The sequence below is a fragment of the Psittacula echo genome (assembly GCF_963264785.1).
Source record: "Psittacula echo genome assembly, chromosome: 8".
Lineage (NCBI taxonomy): Eukaryota > Metazoa > Chordata > Aves > Psittaciformes > Psittacidae > Psittacula > Psittacula echo.
In genome coordinates this window covers 17,039,793-17,061,929 of record NC_137744.1, presented here as the reverse complement: position 1 = coordinate 17,061,929, position 22,137 = coordinate 17,039,793, and the positions used below count along the sequence as shown (strand labels likewise).

The following is a 22,137-nucleotide window of genomic DNA, read 5'->3' as shown; positions in this document are numbered from 1 at the left end:
TGCACAGAGGTGTGACAAGTCTGAGAGCTTCCTGAATTTTGTACTGCTTCATTTCAGCCCTGTTTACTCACAGAGATCCATTCCTCAGGGAGGCCTGGCTCCCATGGGCCAGGCAGTCCCTCCTTGTGAGACTGCTCTGGGACACACTGTGACAAACACCTCTGCTCCTCTGGGAAGCACCCTGCGGAGGGGACACGATGGGACATCATGGCAGGGGCAGTAGTGGCTCTGGCTCACCTCGGAGGGTCTGAGGGCTAGCACAGAACAGAGAGGTCCCTTTCCTAGGGAGCACTCTCTGCTGGAGAAAGGACACGGCAGCAGCCCCATGAACCAACAGTCAGGCTTTATCTGACCTTCTATTTACCCGACCTGCCCTGCCCGAACACAAATGTCATGCAGTTCCTTTATATCAAGCCCTCAGGCATAGGCTTATCGAAATTACAGTTGTCTGTGCTTCTACAGCCAGGCAGCCAAATTTCCATCAATGGCTCTCTAAGCACTACAAGTCCCTCGATTCACCACAGTGGGTATCCAGCCAGGATTACAAAGCATGCAGATCCAAAGGTGACACTTGCCTGAAGCAATAAATAAACCATTTCTCAAACTACCTTGCTGGTTAGCAGCTAGGCTGGATCAGCTCTGCTCCATGGACTGCCTCCTTTCACCTGCACCTTTTCACCAGGAGGTGCCGACCCAAGCCCAGGTCACAACTTCATCCTTGTTTCTCAGGTTACCTGCAAATACTCTTCCTGACACGCAGGTGTATGACTTTCGCTGGCAAATTTGTTTGAATCTGCATCCAAATAGTTTATGTGACTAAGTTACAGCCAATAAGAGATTTAGAAAATTGAAAAAGCATTAAATGAAATATGTAGTTTTCCCCATGAGTACCTTTGCTTTTCAAATTAATTAAAGCTCACAGCTACATTTTATATTAATTTATTAGAAAAAAGATACACAGTTTAATGTGCAAATATATACAACAAACATTACAATGGAACATGAGGAAGGCGAGCTCCTTCCCTCTGTCAATGACTTACTCCTTCGTAACAGAGATGACTGTTTAATGCTTCCCCACAGATTTACAAATACAAAAACGTATAATGCTTCATTTGCACAAGACAAAAGTTTCTTTTGATTTGAACAAAAAATATTCTGGCTTTTACATGGCAAAAGTCTGCTATTTTGGTGCCTTTTTTTGTTTGTTTTCTTCTTAAAAACCTGAGCAAGATTTGCGGAACAGGGGAACAAAGGGAAGGCATTGCCCTGTGCCTCATTCTCATCACAGCATCCGATGGTCTTTGAATTTCTAAACCACTGACCATTCAAGTGAATGCAACTCCAAAGTCTACGTCGATAATGCAATTTGTGACATGGAAGGGAGTGAGCGCTACCATTGGCAAAAGTGAGCTGGGTGACAACACCGGCCTTGAGTTCAATGGTGTTTCTCAAGGAAAGTATTCCTGTCTGTCAGTAAGGAATTTTATGCTGCCTCTTGCAAGAAAGGAATTATAATTGGAAAGTGCAGTTCAGACCTAAAAGCAAGTAAGTCTGGGATCCTGCTATGCCTTGCTCAAATGTGCGATGACTGAAAGACTGCAGAATAAGGCCGTATTAAACCCAAACTGAGTCAAGACCTGGGGAGTGTGTGTAACCCTCAGTAAGCACTGAAATCCTTCTTGCTCCACAGCGGAAGTTCAGATCAGATTGATTTCTTTGTGATTCTTTAGGATGCATTTCAAGCAGGTGCTTGACTCAGGCTGTTTCTATATTCAGTGGCCACAGACAATGTCAGTAAGAGATCCATCTCACCCTGCTCTCCTCCCTCCCATGCTGGGGTGCTGGCATACCAGCTCACTCACCAGCATGATCATTCAGCTGATCACCCTGACAGCAACCGCAGGACTGACTTGGTTTTTTCCACATAGTCCTGCAACTGAGCATCATCTGACAACTCCACAGAGTGACACTTCCAATTAAACCAAAGCGTTTCTGCTCATTTAGTGCTTCATTTCTAAGGAGAAATCCCAGCACTGCCAGACGAGGCACTAACAGTCTTGAGCTGTGCAATGCCAGTCCTTCCCAGCAGATAAGGGTTTCCTCAGGGTCCACTGGCTACCCCTTGCCCATTTAGGTGCAGAGCCTCTCTCTGCATCAGCTTTCATGATACTTTTTGAAGAAATACATACAAATAACAACAGAACAGACCCATAGCAAAAGCAGACTCCACCAGGAGTGTGCCTGCCTGACCCAGAGCCAAAATGTACAGTTTTGGACTACATTTTCAAACAGGATGCTGTCGAAAGCTGACTCAGTTTTCAGGTGCTGTCACAGGTTTTCTTTCCTCTTTGGCCAAGGGCTCAGTATTCAAGAACAGACTTACTGAAGCAGTGACTCCTTTTTGCTCTGTAACATCACTCTTCTGCCACCTACAAGTTCCAGGGGTGCTGCAGTGGTTGGCAACCCACAGGGATGTCAGGCGCTGCTGTGGCTCCATTCACACCAAAATCCTTCACGGTGGGATGGCCGCCAAGCAAATTTGGCCTTTGCCACTCTCCCACCATCCTCCTTCTCAAAAGTATTGTGGAATTCGACTAAAACAAAACCCAGAAAAGCCTCGGGGGAGCACCGCTCTGCTTCCAAACCCTTTTTTTGGGTATTTTTTTAATTGGTCCTGTTTTCTGTGTTGTGCTTACACAAGAATGCAGGGCACAGACCCTGGAGCAGAGGGTAAAGCAGACCTTACATGAAAAAACTGAATAACTCCCAAACCTAGCTTTTAATTTAGAAGTGAAAGTTAGGAACCAGTGAGCAGCATCTGATCAGGATAAGAGTGCACTGGGGGCAAGCAGGGGACACATGAAGTTGAACGGAGGCCATCCAGGTCCAAGGACAGATCCTGCCAAGCTATCTGTTTATGTCCTTTAAAGGGAAAACAAAATGCCAAAAGAGCTCTTTCTATCCTAAACTTCTGAACAATCCTTTAGCCAGGGTTTCCAAAGTTTAAATGTTTGTACAATAAACTGGAACAACAAGCTAGTCAGTGCTCTCCAGTAACATGGTGGGTTTGCACTTCACAAGGTTTTCTGACAGCATAATAAGAAACTTTCCAATCAAACAGGAGCTGATTTGTGTGTTATTGCAACCTGCACTGGAGGCTGCCATCCCATCACTTGGCAATTTGGGATCTGTGGTAGCATAGCATAATTTTACCTGTCCTTTGAAAGTGCTTTTTGTCCCCTACATCTTAGCTGATCTTTTAGCTCTTTCAGTTCTGCAGCATGCACCAGAAGCTTTCAGCAACATGTATTACTAGCACCCCTTGAAAGCAAGGCAACTCTTTGGAGCAGGAAGGCAAACACCTCTGTCACTGTGGCCCTTCCTCATTCCCCCTCTTGCAGCTCTGCAGAGGTGCAGTTCTCTGCCATCTCTCCCCAAACCCACTTCCCCTGTAGCAGTACCACACCCAGGGCATGGCTGCTCAGAGCTCTCCTAAAGCAGTTTTAAAACAGAACTGGGTTTTCACAAGGTAAATTTTGCATCAGACAAACAAGATTTATATGGAGAAGTCTGAATTCTGCTCAAAACTTTTATGAACATTTTTCATTTTAGAGCTTTGGGGAGGGGAGGAGAGGAAAGGGGGGAAACAGAGTAGAAAGAAACAGCAGGTCAGTTATCTGCAGTATAAACACCATTTATCCGAGCAGCTCTAGTCCAGGACACTTATGTCCACAGGCCTGGGTGCCCAGTTTGCCAGAGTCAATGAAGCGCTGGTGAACCTCATTGTTCTCACAGGGTAAGCTAATAAGAGCCTGGTCACCAGGGATCCCCAGCTTTGCGTTTGCGCCAAAGCAGCAGTGAGACTTGCAAGCACTTCAGCTCTCTTGAGGTAGGAGAAAACCGGTGTTTCTGTCAGCGATGCTGCCTCTCCCAGCAGCATGTGTGACTTGGACGTGTCTCTCAGCCTCCCAGAGTGCTCACAGGGCTGAAGCAGAACGGGTGCAAGGAGGACAGCACGGAGGAGCCTTGAAACGCCGGTGGTTTCTGCGATGACATTTCCACGACCTCTGTTTGGTAAATCAGCATTTTTGGGATGTCAGATTACAGTAACACATGTGGCAGCAACAGGCACGTCAAGGGAGGCCACTGGGCACTGTCAAAGAGGAAATCTTGCGCAAGGTCCTAGCTGTCTGTGGGTACTGACAGGATCAGACCTCTTATGGCTAGTGGGACTTACCTACACGAGCAAAGCCTGTGCAATGAAATCCAGTGTGGGTCACCCAGCAGTACTGCGAACTATGGATTAGGTGGCTGTGAACCACCTTAAGATGAAATTTGCAGCCAAGCTTTTAAGTTAAGTATGTTATAAACTATACACATATGTGATCCTGAGATAGTGCCTGTAACAAGTCCCAAGGCAGATAAGCTTCCTGAATCCAGAGGTCCTCATGCTGCGTAAGCGCATTGTTTTATGCTGGCAGGCCTGCTGGCCTCTCTTGGAGAACGCTGCACTTCCTCATTCTCTTTTTGTTTGGGGGGGTGGGTCTAGTGAAACAATCAGTTTGAGGGCTGCTACCAGCAATTCCAATGGCATTTCTTCTACAGTTCAGATGAAAGCATTCTTGATCCTTTGCCAGTTTTCCCAAGACTTGCAGAAACAGGCTCACAGCTTCTCTTTCTGTTTTTTGGCCAGCCAAGAGCTGTGTGCCTGCAGCCTCCTGCTAGAGGAGCAGCTGTGCTGTGCTGTGTCGAAGATGCTCAGCAAGATAGGGGAGAAAACACCAGTAGGGATCAGACAGAAAGGCAACAAGTATGAGCCACAACAGAGAGAAACTTAACATGATGATCGTCATCCAGAGGGTCAAAGACCATGAGTTCCAGTCCCATTGGTACGTAGTCCTGTTTAGAGTTTCTGACAGCATCAGCCCAGAGTCAGACCCTTTAAACCCAGGGGAAAAATATTTTCCAAAATTCTCTTTGCTTAAGAACTATATATTCAAAAAGTCCTTTTTATTGTTTCAGTATTTTAGCCCTTAGTTGATTAGTCACCAATAGCTGCCAGATGCCCACTGCAGTAAAAGCACTCTGAGCACCTGCAGTATTTGTAGGAATATCAAAAAATAGCTTTAGCAACTAAGAATTATGCAACAGAGGGAGAAGGCGGGACTAACTAGATTAATGCAACATGTAGTGGATTTGTTAACAAGTATATGGCTCGTCGCAAAATCATGCCAGAAAATGGTACCATGTAGCTTACTGGTAAGGGCAGTAAAAAGGGTAATGCATTACTTAATCATCAGTGAACCACTCACTCATTCAACATACTATTTCCAGCTGAAATCAAAGGTTTCCATTAAAAATGCCATTCCTCTACAGAGCGTAGCATCTCACAACTCTCTCTGCCTTTGAACTCTACTGTGATAGCTGCTTCATTAATATTGTGGTTCCAGTGCAAAAAAACCCCACCCTTTCCAGATCCCAGATCATCTTCCTTTAGACTTTCGATTGCCTCTCATCTGTCCATTCCTGCTTAGTGTTCTGTAAAGCTTGAGTCTTCTGTTCATCTACCTGGACATAGTCCACTCTCTGCTCTTCAGAGAGAAATGGTTTCTGTGGGAGAGAGTTAAAACCAACATATCAATTTTAGGGTTGAAAAGGGATGCTAGTGAAACTTGTCTTGATTTTCTGTTTTCCCTTTCCCTTGTTCCTTGATTGCTTCACTTCACCTTGAAGCTCACAGTGACATCAGCTGACAAAAGCATTGCTTTACAGCCTGCTTTAGCTATAATTATCCATCTGTCACCCTGTCACTCAGCCCAGCACAGCAAGGAAGGGAAACATGCTGTTCTGGCTATTTCCATGCAGACAATCATTCCCTCTCGTCTGAGTGATCCTGCTGCAGGGATAGCCTAACTGCATTTTAACTACAGGGGGGGTTAAATAAGGAACTTTAGTAGTCTTTTGCATCTAGATGTATTAGCTGATTGGGAAAATGATGTAAAATGGCCCAAACCAACCACAGCTCATCACTTTACAGTGGTACCTACCCACCTCCTGGGCAGGTTACAAGCTCTTTGGAAGAAGAAATGTATTTTCTCAGCATGGCTTAGGAAATTGAAATGCCTTTGGCGATGCAAGAATAAGGATGTACATTTTGCCATGTTACAAGAGATGGTACAGTTTTACCTCCTGAACTTATCATGGGCTGTAACTTGTTACTGCAGAGAGATTTGGGGGAAAACTAGTAGGAAAGGGTTTGTGGAGACTTGAAAATGACAGAGAATGCCGAGATCCTGCAAACACCAAGCAGCTTGCCCACAAGCCCTCATGGCTGCACATCCCAGCGCAGCCTCGTGCCCTCTGCTTGTGTCAATAACCCCATGAGTCATGCTAAGGACACCTTGTTTTCATCCTAATAGTGCTTTTAATATATTAATCCTGAGCCTGCCACAAATGCAGTTAGCTGGAAACACAACTGACTTCATCATGGCACCTAGGGCACCTAACAGAGTGTGAATCTTGGTCTTGTTTTCCTCCCAACAGACAAAAAGACAGAAGGCTGTGGGGTTTTTCAGACGTCTCATACCTTCTGTACAGGGGATGGGGAAGCAGAATTAAAATCCAATGCTAAGTAATCAAGGTTAGATTTCCTTGTCCATGGAAAAGCACCACTGTATGGAGATGTTGCCTGTCTGTGTTCCTGTCGAGAAAGAAGAGAAACACTTAAGGCTCTTAAAACATGATCCTAAAAGGAAGCAGGACCACACTGTGAAGTGGGAGACTCATCTGGCAGAACGCAAGTGAGGGGAGTCAGCACCTATGCCAAGGGTGCCATTTGGTGACTAACCACAGGGTAACATTGACTAATTGCAGGGTGGCATAAAGAAATTGTGAGAGCCTTTTTCTCCTGGGAATTATGGCAAAACAAGCAAACTGGGCTGACCTTCGTACAATGTCACCAGGAAGGACTTGTACCCAATTTCTCAGCTCAAGGCCGTGGAAGGCTCAGATTTGCAAGGGTGCCCTCTTAATCATCATCGTTCTATGAATTTGAAGAAATGGTGATAATTCTGTTCAAATTTAGGAACTGAAAATTAATCTCAGGAAAATCACAGATGACCACAAATGTATGGATGGTTTTATTTGACTAGAAAAATCAAATGGGGAGTAGTTACAACTGGAACTGCCCTCCTGAGCAGACCTGGCTTTAGTAGAGGTGTGGTTAAAATTTGAGACTATGGTTCACAGAGACTGTGGTCAGTTTTGCAATATGTTTCTATAGCCACTGCTGTTGGGCTTTGGCTCTGGAGCCAGATCTGTAGACACTGGCTCAGATCAAGGGATTTGTGATCTATTTCCACCTAAAATTCAAAGGAAACTGAGATTCTGGTCTTTTTGCAAGATACGGCTAAAGAGTGAATGAAGAAAAGGAAGCCACAAAGCCAGATGTTCTTCTTTCGTGGGATGGGAAGTGGGGTTAGTGCCACCAGCCAAAGCAGAAGCAATAGGAGACTTTAATGGGAGTTCTGTTTCTGCACAATATTTGGTGTGTTCCTTTAGGAAGTGCACTAACGGCTTTCTGTCATTTCCTAGGAGACTTTGTGGGGCACACTTTTAAAAGGTGAAAAGATTTAATTTTCCTTTGCCTTAATGAGTTCTCATGTAAATATGGCTGATCTCTGTGATCTCTTGGAACTGCTCAGCAACATTCGTGGGCGAACAGCTGAGTTCTGCAGAGCAGAAGAAGGGCTCCCCTCATCTCTCCGTAAATTGGTCTCACTGTCCTTGCTTTAAAACCATTTCATCATTTTTTTAAAACACAGAAGGCAAAGGACAAACCTCCTCAACATTTTTTCTTAGAAAACAAACTTCTGCATTCTCCATCAATGTGACAGAGCAGAATAAAGCAAAGGATGGCTGTGTGAAAATGAAGATTACCATATGAATGTAACTTTCTTCCTCTTCTCCGGAAACTGAATTGGCAAATATTCTTGCTGAATTAATACCGTCTCTTTCTGGTGAGATAAAGCTCATTCGATTGCTATGAAGGAAAACACAGGAGAGGTTAAGGAAGCATCTTACAGATGCTCTGAAATGAAGCCAAAGCCTGACACAGTCCATATGGTGAATAAACTCACACTAATGCTGCAGCCTTTATGGAGAGGATGTCCAAAACCACTCCTTAGTTCTAGAAAAATTGTGCTATGTGGCTGTGTGTTGATTTTTTTCCCCTGGGATTTATGAAAGTTTGTCATCTCTGATATGACAGAAAGCATAAAACATTTGAGCAACTCAACAAGGGGCACAGAGACAGATGTCATTCATCTGGGTAATATATGCCAGTGGGGCAGTTACTCAGTTGTGTGGGTATCCACATTTCAGAGACTGGTGTGAATTAATCAGCTACTGGAGGTGCATGCAGAGGAACTTGTCTGGCTTTGAACACAATGCAAACACATGCTGCCTGTGCTATGGAGAGGGCTGCAACTCAGCCATTGTATCAGGAAATCTCTCCCACTACCATAACTGTCAGAGGTATATCGTGAGTAAATTATTGCAGGCTAGCACAATGGGGTTAGTTGTTAGGAAATTAGATGGCCACTTTGTGCAGCATGAGCAGTATAATTCCTTTGCTTTATTAGTTCCGGGCATACTTCTTTTTTTAGTTTTGTTAATGTAAAACATGCAAACTCCCTCCGAGCTCGTTATCCTTCAGCACTCTGCACTGTGTCAGCACTAATTAACCACAGTGCTCTGGCAGGAATGCTTGGGAGGCAGGCTACTGGGTTTCCCTAACAGGCAGCACGCAGGACTGAAGGGCTTAACCAGCTTTGGACTATACAGCTGAGAGAGGGGTCTGCGATGAGAAAAGGTCTATCTCGTGTCACTTTTGCCCTTCAAGTGACTACCTGAGGCAGGGCAGTGGAAAAGCCCTGTACTGGCACTTATGCTAGCAAGACTCCACATTTCCCAGAGTGCCTGGGGTACGCAGCGAAGGCTGATGGGAATTCTGGCTTTTGCATGCAGCTGGCTCTCCTGTCTGCCTTTCCCCACAGTGCCAAGATCCCCTCAGCCAGCAGGCTGCAGTCCTCCCCTACTCATGAGCTCCCTGAAGACTGCCCTTGGCCCCCAGCAGTGTCATCTGTTCATTCTACCTGGGCTTTGGGACCAAATGCATTTGTTTTACCCCACAACTAATTTCCAGTAACAAAAGTAACAAAACAACAGATGAAGTCTGAATTGCTGTGTGGCAGCACAGAAGCCTACACCCAGGCTACAAGTCAGACAGATCTTTATCTTACTTGGTTCTCCTTCGCTATATTAATTCTCAGGAACAAAAATACCTCTATCACTTTGAAAGGGAATAATTAAGGCATGTGAAGCTTTTACCTATTGCAGCAGCCACGCCAGAGTGCAGGCCAGCTCCAGTCTTTTTGAAAGGAACCTTCAAAACAGACTGAGCATCACTGCATGATGCTGAACCCTCTGGAGCTTCCCATTGTGAAAGGGAGCCTTGATTTTTACAGACAGCAAAAGCCTGGGGGATGCTGGAAGGAGCCCTGGGGAATTTTTACTTGTGGACTTTGCCAGGAAACCGTTTCTTGTGGGATGTGATAAGTTATTTTTAACTACATTCCACAATGTTAATGCTTAAAAGATTGGAACAGCAGGTTTCTTGATGACTTACTAAGGCACAGTCCACATCCTGGTCACAGCAGCATGCTCCCGGATTGTGGAGAGGTTCCTCAAGTCCAGAGGAGGTGGCCGTGCTGCAAGTAGATACAAAAGGAACTGCATTTCCAACAGCAGAGCTAAAGAAAAGTACCGACTGTTCAGAAAAATGCAGTTTTATATTAACAGTAAGAACCTAACAGAGTACTTTCACAGAGTATAATAGATATAACCAAGACAGAAACCAGTAACAAATGATCTCTTTAGTCAGTGCGGGAGGGCAAAGTCCCTCATTTACCCTAAAATAACACAATAAATACAACAGGCATAAGCAGAGCAAGTGCCCTACCAGTGCTTGCCTCAAATCTGCTCTGCATATGCTGCCCTCAAGAGGAACGGCCAGTTCAGCCTACAGGTAAAAACAGGTTTTGGGCTCTCCTCTAGACAAAAACATCCTCCACGTGGAGGATCATTCTTCTCACCAGTCAACATCCATTTTCCACTCCATTCCCAAAACCCTCTAAGCTTGAGCTTTGCTTCCTGGCAATGGTCTAGATTTCTGTCTCCACAGTAGCATTTCCTGAACCATTTCTCTGCAGCCCAAAGAAGTTTAATACAGGCTAGGTTTAGGCAATTTCTCCAGTGCAAAGCTGAATTTTGTCCCCAGTATATCCTTTGGAAGTGCAACCCAGATTCTAGAGATGCCATGAAAAGCAGAAGTGGAAAATTGCCATCAGTAAAAGCATCTGCAGGAAATTCCTAACTAAACAAGACAGCTGCTCCTGCCCAATACAGTGTTAACCAACAGCCCACACATCAAGTTTGAATATTTCAGTGTTTGGATGTTCTGTTCCTGGAAGGTCAGGGAGACAGCAGTACATGTACTTCTGAGCTGCTGGGTTTAATGTGCTGTCTCTCTAAGGCTATGTCCATTTGGTCATTTGCAGTCAGAGTGGACCTGAAGCCATGCACCATGCTAATGCAGTCAGCTGGTCTTTGACTGCAAACACAGGTATGGACACTCTTCCCATGCTCACAAAAACCCCTGCAGAGTCACCCCATGTTACAGTACTATAAGCCACTTACACAGCAATTCAATCCCTCTTCTAGAGCGGGAAGCCCTTTAAAATACCCCCAGGGCACTGTCAAAGAAGGCCACCCCTGTCCCTGCTATCAGGCTCCCTTGGCTGCCAATTGCACTTTAGGTCTGAGCTTACATTTCCTACGAGGCTTGAGGTCTCTGTTCACTGGAGGGGGCTCCAGGTCCGAAGGAAGCTCAGGTAAGGGGCTGGTGAGTTTTTCAGTGCTGACGACGGGGAAGGTAAACGTGGCTGAGCCAGGGCTCATGGGGATGTAGCCGTCGGGTGAACAGTCGGAGCCAGGCGCAGAGGGAGAGGTGCTGGGGCGCATGGGCACGTAGCTGTCTTCTGTGCTGTCTGAAGCAGTCGAGTAGAGTGGGGAGAACCGGCAGGGCTTCAGAACCAAAGAAGGAAAAGAAACTGGTCAACAAATGAACAGCTAAACCCCTGCAAGCTGGCAAGAGATCTGAGCCCAAGGCCAGTCCTGACATGAGAGGCTCAAGCTGGAAAGACACAAGACAAAAGTGCGAGTTTAGATGAACACTCCAGCTCTGAAGAAGTCCATTTCTGAGCTTTACAAGTCACTGCTGGAAACTAGAACCAAACTGATTGGTGACTTCAGTAGGTTAAATCCTCCAGCTTCAGTGAGGCTGCACTTCCCTCTCCCATCAGTAATTCTGATCTATAAAATGAAAGAGGCTCCTACATACAAAAAAACATGTGAAAGGAGAACATACGATCTTTGCAAATGTGGAAGCTGAGAGAGCAGACACAAACCTACAAGTTGCTTCTGATAGCTGAGAGTAAACATTAGAAATTCATTTAATGTAGGTTAGTGCTGGCTGAATCATAAGAGTAACTGACTACAAACCTTTCAGGCTTTCAAAGGAGAGAAATATATATGTTGCCCACCACCAGAGCTTACATATAAGCAGCAAAAAACCAAGACCCACGCAGAAGATAGTATCTAGCACCAGACAGAAGACTGGCAATGTGATGTGTGATGGTGCTACATATAACCATGGCTGTCAAAGGCAAAATGAGGAAGCTTGATCTGACAAGAGTCCTGAATCACAGGTGCTTTGTGAGCGGAGACTCTTAAAGAAGAGATATCCCTCAGGATCATGAAGTGATAGGCTTCTTCAGACCCTTGTTTTCAACAGATAAGCACTGTTCTCAGGTGCTCTGTGTCAACAGTTTAATTCCCGAGGCTACTGGTACCCTTTTTCATAATAAATCTGGCTTCATCTGCTTTAAAAAGAGTGTATTCAGGGTTTTAGCCTTCCCCTCCCTTTCTTCTCAAAGGTTTTCTACGGCCATGAAGCAGCAGCACTGAAGCTGCCCAAAGCCAAGAGCTTCTTCCACTGAACACAGCAGAGGACTGACTGGATATCAGAATGTGACATGATTCACTTTCTGAAGTTTGTCCTGTGCCAGTCTTTTAAATTTACGCAAGCAGAGTACTTTACTTACCAAATTTAAGCTAAGCCTCTTATCCCGACTTCTTAAGGAGCTGCCTTCCATATCTGCTGCAAGGGAAAAATTAAAGTGATTAAAAATGTGATAAGGCAGTGCAACCGTACAGAGATAATGCTGGAGTAAAGCAAATGGCTCTAATATAACCCGAGTTTCATAAAGATTCCATAACTCCTAGTATTTACCCTAAATGAGGAAATACAATAACACTTAAGACCAGAACTAACTCAGTAGCATTTCAAAAGTGATTACGTCTGTTTTAAGCATGATGAAACCAAGGAACATGCTCACGGGCAATCCAGGTACAACTTACACTTCCTGTAACACAAGCAGTTGGGGAAAGACTGGCATGGTGTGGAGAGCAAGCAACAAAGCAAACATTTAAACCCAGCTCCTGCTCTAGTCCTGCTCTGTTTCCCATGTCCGATTGGATAAATTATATGAAAAAGCACTGCAGGGAATATTAATTCATTATTGTTTGGAAAGTTATTTAGGAGCCTTGTATGTAAGGTGCCAGGGAAGCACATGTTGTTGTACAGAAGGTTCACCAGGGAACCTAATGGTAAGAGAGAAATTCTTCTCTCTGTCACCCAGAAATGCTGATGTGGCACAAGTGGCTCAAGCTGATGGGGATCAAACAGCCAGAGAAGAGGTCACCAGTCAGTGTGTCCCCTTGTGCAGGCTGGCCTTTGTCTTGCTGTAGGTCAATTTTAATTTTAAAGCAAATGGCAAAACCCCTAAAATCCAGAATTCAGTGCACAGGTCATCAACAGTGGGAGATGCTTACAACTGCCATTCTTTCTTGGAAAAGGATTTTCTGTGCAGAAAATAGCTTTCCTGCGAGAATGCATTAAACCCTGCAACCATGCTAATCCAGTCCCTGCTCTTATGGTGGAGATGTCAGAACCGCACTGCAATTTTGTGTTGGTATCAGCATAAAAGGCTAAGGTGCTAAACAAGAACAAAGCAATACTGTTAGTGCAGATATACAGAGACAGTCACTGTCCTGGGACAGCTACATTTATTTATTATTTCGGCAAAAAGACATTGAGGCACAACACTCCAGCAGATGCCAGGGTACAGGTGCCTTACGCTTACACAGCTCGCTCCCCTTCATGGCACTGCAATCAGCATACACTGCCTTTGCACTGGATTCATTACATCTGTTCAGCTTTTACAGATTGCCAAGGGCAAAACACGAAGTAAATAACTGGAGTGGGCTCACTCAGGGAGCTGGTGAGGAACAGCTGCTTTCTCCCTGTTCCTTGTTTCTGATCTTTCTTGTTAAGCACATTTTAATTCAGAGTTTAACCTTTCAAATAGTTTCAACTGCGCTTAGGATAAGAAAAAATAGCAGCACTTATTAATTCATTGCTGCCCCCTGTCAGGCAGAGATAACCTTGCAGCACTGTAGCGGAACATGACATTTGGCCACTTAATCCTCTTAAAAACATTTGGTTGTGAATTGGGTTGGAGGAACGTTAACTGTCTCACACACACTGGCGTTAGAGCAGCACCCTTGCAGGAGCAGAGCAGCACCTTTTGGGGAGCAACCAAAAGTAACTGATAAGGAAGAATACCAATTCCTCTGATGGGTGTTTCGTGAGAAGCCTTCCAAGAATTGTTTGTACACTGATAAACAGGCTGGGCAGAGGTCTCCTTGCTTTAGCTTCTGAGCTTTAAGAGCAAGATCAAATGGTTCAACATTCAAACTGCAGGAATCTTAAGGACGCTTGTCCTTAAAAACCTACATTTTCTTCCTCGTCAAAAATACCCCGTCACTACAAAATACTTGATGATTTCCAGCCAGGTATTCCAGCTGCCTCCCTCTGTTCTCTTTATTCTCTGTGGCTCCACAAAATAAGACTTTCTCATACTGTGTATGCTGGGTTTTTTACACCTTGATGTTCTGTTTTTTGACTTATTTCTGTTTGCCATGGTGGTGTTTCCAGAATAAGTCACCTCAGCTCAGAGCAGAACTTGCTTTGCAGGAGAGCCTCAGTCTGCAGCGGGTTTTCAGGCTACCCTGACTGAAGTGCAAGGACAGAGTGGAATTTACTCAAGGACAGAGTCCCTGGTTGAACTGGGATTACATCCCATAACCAGTGTCTCCCTGGCTTCCTGCTCTTTACTCTAAGCTGTGTAAAGACATGCTGCTGTTATGGAAAGTACTGGAAGTAGTGGAGCAGCACAGCTACAAAGGCATTTCCCATGTGCAAGCCCACATTTTGACCTGCATAAACAGAGAGTTTGGCATTGCCTGATTCAGTGTCTGGCTTTTAAGTTTTGTTCTTCTACTCCTTTCCCTTTTGGAGAGGGAGGGGGCATAGAAAACTATCAAGCCATGAGACACCCTGAAGAGATCACAGCCAAATTGCTGCCCATGGGGGGCACACTGAGGAGGCTTTTATGGAGCAGTAGCTGAATGTGAGGGGCAGGTCTGAACTAATTTGAAACAAGCATTTCAGGTAGCTTTGGGTGCTGTGTGATTTCATGGTGGGAACAACAGGAAGGCACAGCTGGAGGTTAGCACCTGCTCTGTGCTTGGGGGCAGCTCTGTCCCTCACCGGTCCTGCTTCTCTGGCTCTCAGAGATGCACTCACCTTTCCAGTTCCTCACGTTGTCTAAGCTGGACAAGGAGATCCTCCTGGGCACCAGAGCAACCTGAGCCCGGCAGATCCCTGTGTGGCCATTCTGGAGGGTCCCACCACCAACTTCTTCCCCTCTCCTGTCTGAGAAGTGGGTTGGCTTGGGTGGCCGCGGCGGAGGGGTGTTGGACAGGACATCCAGCTGGGTCACACCATAGGGCAGCACGCTTTGGCTCTTTTCAATCTGAAAGGTTGGAGTCAGTGGCGTCCCCAGCAGTGGAGAAGAGGAGGAAATGTCATTGGGTGGCCCATTAATGTCTATGTTTCTCGGCACGGTGCTGGGATTGGCCAGCGGGGCCCCATCCTGGTGCACAGTGCCTGCGCTGGACGGCTGTACAAGGTATAAGGCAGGCTGGGACTGCAAGGAGTCGACAAAAACATCGTCTGATGAGGTTTGCTCCAGAGATCTGTCCGAATTTGACCAGCTGTCACACCTGCACAGACACAGAGGTCAGGACCTGTGCTTTCCTTTTCTGAGTAAGCATACAGCAAAAATGTAAACAACCCCATAGCTCAGGACTAAAACTGTCCCTTCCCTATGGTTGTGCAAGTTCTCCCTGAGCTGGACTGGGGCACTTTGTGGAGCACCTTGAGCAGCAGCCAGCAAAATGGGCATCTGGAGAGAGGCTGCATGTGAGCTCGTCAGCCACCCACCCAGGAAAGCGACAGGACCAACATACAATACTTGACTGCTAATCTATGCTATGAAAAAAACCCTGTAAATTGGATTAGGCTGATGGTCCCCTGTTGTGCGCAGGAGCCTACCCCGAGTGGCAGGGCTCAAGAACCAGTTTGTCCCAGTTTCCCAGGGCATCACTGGGCCGGCAGAGGGTGGCTCTGGCAGAGCCCAGACCTACCTGTTGTGGCTAAGCTTGCCCGACTCGCAGTTGGAGAGGAAGAGGTAGTCGGGGAGGAAGACCGACTCCGACTCACTGGGGGTCTCCTCCGCAGCAGACGCATCAGCAGCTGTGTGGTCCACTGAGAAGGAAGGGTCAGCGATGCGGGAGGCATGGGTAGAGGTGGCTGGCGATGGCTGAGGGGATGAGGTCGTGTGAGACAGGCTCTCCACTGAACCTGCAATGGGAATGGATGGCCTCAGATGAGGGACAGCTCTGGCTCACCCTGGCCATTGCCAGCTGCCAAATCGAGGGGCTGCAGAAGGTGCAGACCCACCTTGCTCTGGGGTCCCCTACTCCTGCAGAGTTGTAGCATCCCTACTGCAGACAGTAATGAAGACAGCCTCTGCTGAGGAGAGTGCTGAGGCACAGCAGTTTGTCTTAGCAAGTATTTTTTGGGACCTAATTCAAATATTCATGTCCAACAAGTCAAATTAATGGTGAGAAGGAGAAGGACTGATTTCTTCCCACTCTACATCTCAGTGAACAAAAGTGAGCTTTGCAGCTCATGGAGCAGCTGGATTTGTTGCACCTCTGAACTTGTCTGTGAACTCCTTATGTCTGTCTAGATTGGACATGAAAGCCAGGAGAGCTGTGGTGTAGCTGTCATTGCCCAGTTGGCTTGTTGCTTCTGCTGGGAAAAGGGACACTGTTTCTAGAGGCTACAAGGCTCACGGGAGCCTGTGCTCAGTGGCAGAGCACTCCAGTCCTCCCAGCACAGAAAGGGGTGGTGGAGGGCAATGGAGCAGATTTGGGCTGCAGAGAGCAGGGCTGGCCTAGGCTGCACAGAGCTGGCTGACTGCTTAGCCCTGGGTCCACCTCCAGCCACCCTTCACTGGCAGCACACAGCTGAGGCACCTGTGCCAATTTGTCCTGATCATTGCCCAGCAGCAGAGACAAGCCTTGTTCTGTTGCTCTCCAGCCTCCATCCCTGCTGGAGAGCCGGGGCGGCTGAGCAGAAGGGATGAAGGAGTCTTGGCACTGTCCTGGGTTGTTGCAGTTACTTCTTAACCCTGGGAGATGCTAGGTATGTGTGCAACCAGGTCAGGAGAGATGGAGGGGCTGCCAAGGCTTGGGGGGTTAAACAACAGCATCACTAAGCACAAACAAAACCCTCTAATGACCCTGACTTCCACACCAGCCACCATGGGCTTCAACCAGGCCTATTGCTGATCTCGATGAGAAGAGTAAACCAGCACATTTTCTCTCTCCCTGTACTACCCCACGCCTCACTCCTTTAAAACAGGGAGGGAGCTGTCTCTTTCCTTCCCATCAACCAGTATTGACTCACTGATGCTTCCTCCTGTTAAGTTTCAAGGTCTGGTGCAGTGGTGGACCTCATGTCAGCAAATCACATAAGCAAGTGCTTAAACTGGTGATGAGACATTGGCACAGGGTGCCCAGAGAAGCTGTGGCTGCCCCATCCTTGGCAGTGTTGAAGGCCAGGTTGGATGGGGCTTGAAGCAACCTGCTCTAGTGGAAGGTGTCCCTGCCCCTGGCAGGGGTTTGGAACTCGATGAACTTTAGGTAGCTTCCAACCCAAACCATTCTGTGATTCTCTTATCTGCTTAAGTTTGAGCAGGTGCTTATAGCAGCAGGATTTCACCAGTGAGCATCTGGAAGGAATGGTTTTTATGGGGTTTCACATTTGCAAAGCAGAGCTGAGAGCTGCAGCTTTCCCATCTGAAACATAACTTTTCTCTTGTTCATTGTGCTGGCTCAGACAGCAACTCTGCTTTCAAATCTTGGACTCAGGAGCTGTCTTGCAAGCTGAGGATGATCAAATATGCACCAGAGAACTCCATAGGGATCTCAGAGAAGCACGTTCACGTTACCATCTGACCACATATTTAAAAAATCCCAATGACAACCGACAACTAAAATCTGCCACAATGCATAAGAAAGAAATTAATAACATTCTGGATTATTAACACAAGAGAACAAACAGGCCTGAACTCCATCTGGTACTCACAGGGTTTAACCACGGATTATCCCATCAGAAAAGGCTGTGAGCTGCAGACCACATGGCAAGTGTTGTGAGCAGGAGGGAGGGATGGGGACAGCACAGCCCTGCCCTTTTCTAACCTTCGGGGGCTCAGGGACCTGCAGCCAGCTCCTAACAGACTGTCTCTGTCCCTGCCAGCTCTGCTGGTAACCAAATCAGCACTCATTGAAGTTGTACAGTGACAGCAGCTGGGTAAGATAAATTATGCATGGCCACTTTCAACAGTGAGAAGGCAGAGAATAGGTTTGGTGCCTGCCATTCCCTTTGCCAGAGACACAGCGGGGGGCTTCAGCTGCCAAAATAACTGCTTCAGTGGGTATTAACCCGAAAGATCTCTGCCCTGCATTGATGCCAGGGCCGTTGGTTGGAGGAACAGAAGGCTTCTCCCTACTGTTACAGACCCCAGCCCACTCCCCCACAATTGCTATGGTGCAGCGGCAGTGCAAGGACGCAGTGAATTAGGGGCGTCCTGCTCACAGCAACCACCCATCAGGTTGCATGGCCATACCGAGGCGGTAGGAATGCCACCCACCCTCCTGGCCAGGGACCAAAGCCTGAGATTAAAAAGCAGCCTTGAGTCTTTGTCACTGTCTTCTGCTGAGGGTGGAGTATGGAGGGAGTAGCTCCAGTGTTTGTCCTCCAGCATCTCCCATGGGCTGGGAGAAGCTGTCACACCTCCCCTGAGCTCCTGCACAAGAGCCAGGTGCGGCCATGAGCCAGCCTGCCAGGACACTGTCTGCACCTCTCTGTATGGAGGGGGAAATGATGTGAAGATGCTCCGGAGAAGGCATGCTTGCAAGGAGAGTACAGTCCCTCCAGGTAGCCCCTCAGTGCTGTGGTCCTGCCTCCCCTTGCTCCCACCATGCTGCCCTGGCTGAGGAGATGCTTCCCAGTGTGGCTGCAGCAAGGTCCTGGAGAACCAAACCATCCCCATGCCATGGCAGGGTCTGTGCACACTGGCAAAATAAAAAACAAAGGGGGAGACATTTAAGGAGGCAAAGAAACCACCAGAGGAGCTAGCAGAAGGGAAAAAGTTCCCAGCAATGGGCAAGGATGGGTATGAGCAAGGATAAATAACTTCCACAGCAGTTTCTCCAGTGGAAAGATGCTATACTGCATTGTGTCAATCAATCGTGACTTCAGCTTGAATATGGGATAAAGTATGCCATGATTCCACTTCATTTCATCCCCTCCCCTGCCCGGCCTCTTGGCCCAGGTGTCCTCTCAATCCTCTGCATGGCCATAGGTCCATTGTGCAGAACAACTGCTCTTTTGGGAGCCTTCACCAGAGGTGGAAGCAAGATCTTACACAGAACTGGTAGGAAAACAGGGAGGGAGAGGCCTCTTCCTCCCTCTCCAGCTGCCTCCCCGAAGGTGCCAGCTCCCCCATCATTTTCAGCGCAGCCAGCACGGCTCCGCGTGGCAGTGAGTGCTGCAGAGCGCTGATTGCTGCTGGCAGGTCCTTCCCGACAGCCGCCCTCCCAGGTGCTTCCTGACATCTGCCTGTCCCTCGCATGTCTCAGCCGTCCCTCTCCTGTTGACAGAACACTGTCCTTTAGCCGCGGTTTTGCTAGCTTCAGTCTGCATCTGGCTGCTTGCACGTCAGCCCCGAGGCCCCTGATGACAAGGGCCTGGCTGCTGATCCAGCTTCTTTGCTACTGGAAGGGGCTAACCGGGAACAACGGGATGGTGTTCAAAGCTGAGTCATGGAGTGAACCTGTGGCTGTGATTTCTGTGCAGGTTTTGGCCTTGAAGTCGCAGCAAATTTTCGGAGATGCAAGGATTAAAGGTGATTGATTTCATAATATAATATTGGCTTTGGGATTTATTTTAATATACAGAACTGCTTATTAAAATTTCCTACAATTGATGTGTCTTTCTTTTGATGATTCATTTCAGGGACTATTATTTTTTAACACAGTATCATTCGAGTCAAAAAAGCATATGGCATTTAACAGAGCTTTTCTCTTCTTATGTTAATTTTGAAGGGTAATTTGTTTAAACCTACAGGCTCTTGAGGGATTTAGATGCTTCCAAAAAGCCGAAGCAATTAGCAACTGTTTGAAATGTGATGCGCAACCTGTGGAACTGTGCAGATTTAAACTGGAGGGTCTGAATGTGCCCTGCAGCCTGACCTGAACACACCCCAAACCTGACCTCAGCAGCATGGACTATAGGATAAATAGAAGACCTTACGAGCTACTCACCATTAGAGATACAGAAAGTGCATGTCTGGAAGCTTAGCTTATGCCACCTGTCATAAAGTCTGCAAGTTCAGGAGCCAGACTTTATACTGAACCAAGGCTCTGCACTGCACTCTTCGATGGGAGACAAATACACTGTGTAACACTCTGAGTATAACCTACCTGTAAGTCTTATGAGCGATACTGCACTGTACCAGCATAACAGAATAGACATTTCCCAGTATAAATGCATCCTTGCTGGGATAGTCACTGTGGCAGATAGCCTCTGTCACAGGTCACATCTCCCTACACACATCCTCACAGCCTGCACACACATCTGAGACACAAAGATTACTTTTCTCTCTTCTGTTTTGCATGGACAGACTTACCTTATTTTCAGAATAATTGGTAAAATAATATATAAAATAATATTGCATCAGAAGTAGCAATGCAAAAGCAACATCTCAGCAAGGACAGATCTATAGGAAGTGGGTTACTGAATATCCCAAATTATACCCAAACTGCAAAGAGCTATTGACTTCAATCCCTCAAAGCTACCAGCTCTAGTTTGCTAGTTGCATTCAGGAGCAGTTTGTACTGGCACATAAAAATATGTCAGCATGTTTTCCTGGTGGTTTCTAAAGGGAATAGGAACAGAGCACACATCACATTTACAGCAAGACCACTGCAGTGCACTTTCGACTCCCACTTCCTCTCAGAATAAACTACTGAAGAGAAGATTAAAAGAAGGCCAGGAACTAAGATAGATTAAAACAAAACATCTCACCATAGACTTCTGTTTCTTTTCAAATTACAAGGTAATGGTATGGCTACATGGCAGCTGCAGACAACGGGAGCAGTTTGAGAACAGCAGCACAGGGACCATGGCACACTGTGATACCCCCAAACATATTGCTGCCCTTGGGATCAAGTCTCTCCATCACCACCCTTTTCTGCTTTTGCACTGCCTTCTGACTCACTTCCTAAGAAGCTATCAAATTGCTGCTGTATCTGCCCCTTGGAAATGTCAAGGGAAAGACAGATTGCTGTTATCTGAGCCCGATTGTCTCATATGTAAGGTAAGTTAATGATGATACAGGTCCTGATTTTAATTACTGGCTACATCCATCTTGGAGCAGTTAATTCTTGGAAGCTTTCCAAGAAATTCACCCTACTGAGTATATACAGGTGTATGTCCTGGCGAAACAAGCTGAATTTATGCTTCTTTGGCAGGACCATCTCTGAAGTCCAGACACACACTTCTAACTAACACTCTCATGTCCTTTGCCTTTTCTTTACTTTTAATTCTCATTAAAAGTCTAAGACGGCTCAGTGTTTTTGTCATTGATGTATGTGTGTGCATATACACCCAGGCCTGTGCACATTCCTCATCCAGCAAAGCCTGAGAAAATGTGAGTTTTGCAGGACCCTTTCCTGGAACAGGTGTCTTACATTAACCAAACTAAATAAGTATGGGACATGTAACAAAATAAATGGCCCCAGAAAATAACACTCAGTCAGCTTTTCACATAAACAGTACCTTTTCTTATTAAGGACCTGCTGTTGTTCTAGCAGGAATTGCTTCATCAAAATGAGACCAAGTGGCCAGCTATTAAGTCTGTCCAGCTGCAGTGAGATCCCTGATCAAATCAGGGTTTAGCAGCATCGCAGTGCTCTGTGGAGCTATAGGAAACAAAGTCCCACACCACCTTGCCCAGCCCAACAAGGTCCATGCTTCCTTTCACACCGTGTGCTGCTGTGGTGAGCCACTGGTCATCCTCCCAACCCCCAAGATGAACATGATCCTACCTGTGCCATCTTCTAGATGTCCAAAGTTACAGATCTGGCTGATGTTGTGCACCCAGATCTGCATCTCCTCCTCGGTTTTGGCTACCAGGTAGAAGGTGCGGTAGGTGGTTCTCACAATGAAGACAAAGTTGTTCTGAAATTCCTTCTTGATGAAGTTGGGCCCTGAGTGCTTCAGCACTTCACACTCATTGAGGTCGATGATCCTAATGGGCTTTTTGGAGTGGTTGTTCCTGTAGTACTCCAGCACATCCGGGTTCCCGCTCATGCGGCCTCTGCGCAGCACAAACCAGCGCTTCCGCCATGCCTGCAAATGCCACAAACAGAGTCCTTTTAGTGCCAGCCACATAATACATCAATCAGCACACACAT

General features: G+C 46.6%; 1 protein-coding gene across 3 annotated transcripts in view; it reads right to left on the bottom strand.

Moving 5' to 3' along the window:
* Positions 1–923: 923 nt before the first annotated feature.
* GAB3 (GRB2 associated binding protein 3) overlaps positions 924–22,137 on the bottom strand; it is a 64,391-nt gene continuing 43,177 nt past the window's right edge. The window contains exons 2-10 of one of the 3 annotated variants that reach the window (XM_080624628.1): positions 21,769–22,072; positions 15,733–15,949; positions 14,831–15,309; positions 12,225–12,280; positions 10,890–11,145; positions 9,689–9,812; positions 7,939–8,041; positions 6,587–6,700; positions 924–5,610 (exon numbers count right to left, since the gene is read on the bottom strand). In XM_080624628.1, coding sequence (XP_080480754.1) covers positions 5,494–5,610; positions 6,587–6,700; positions 7,939–8,041; positions 9,689–9,812; positions 10,890–11,145; positions 12,225–12,280; positions 14,831–15,309; positions 15,733–15,949; positions 21,769–22,072 — 1,770 coding nt within the window. In that variant the 3' untranslated portion in view covers positions 924–5,493. The remainder of the gene's footprint in view (positions 5,611–6,586; positions 6,701–7,938; positions 8,042–9,688; positions 9,813–10,889; positions 11,146–12,224; positions 12,281–14,830; positions 15,310–15,732; positions 15,950–21,768; positions 22,073–22,137) is intronic. The other 2 variants (XM_080624630.1, XM_080624629.1) reach the window with 2 other exon arrangements.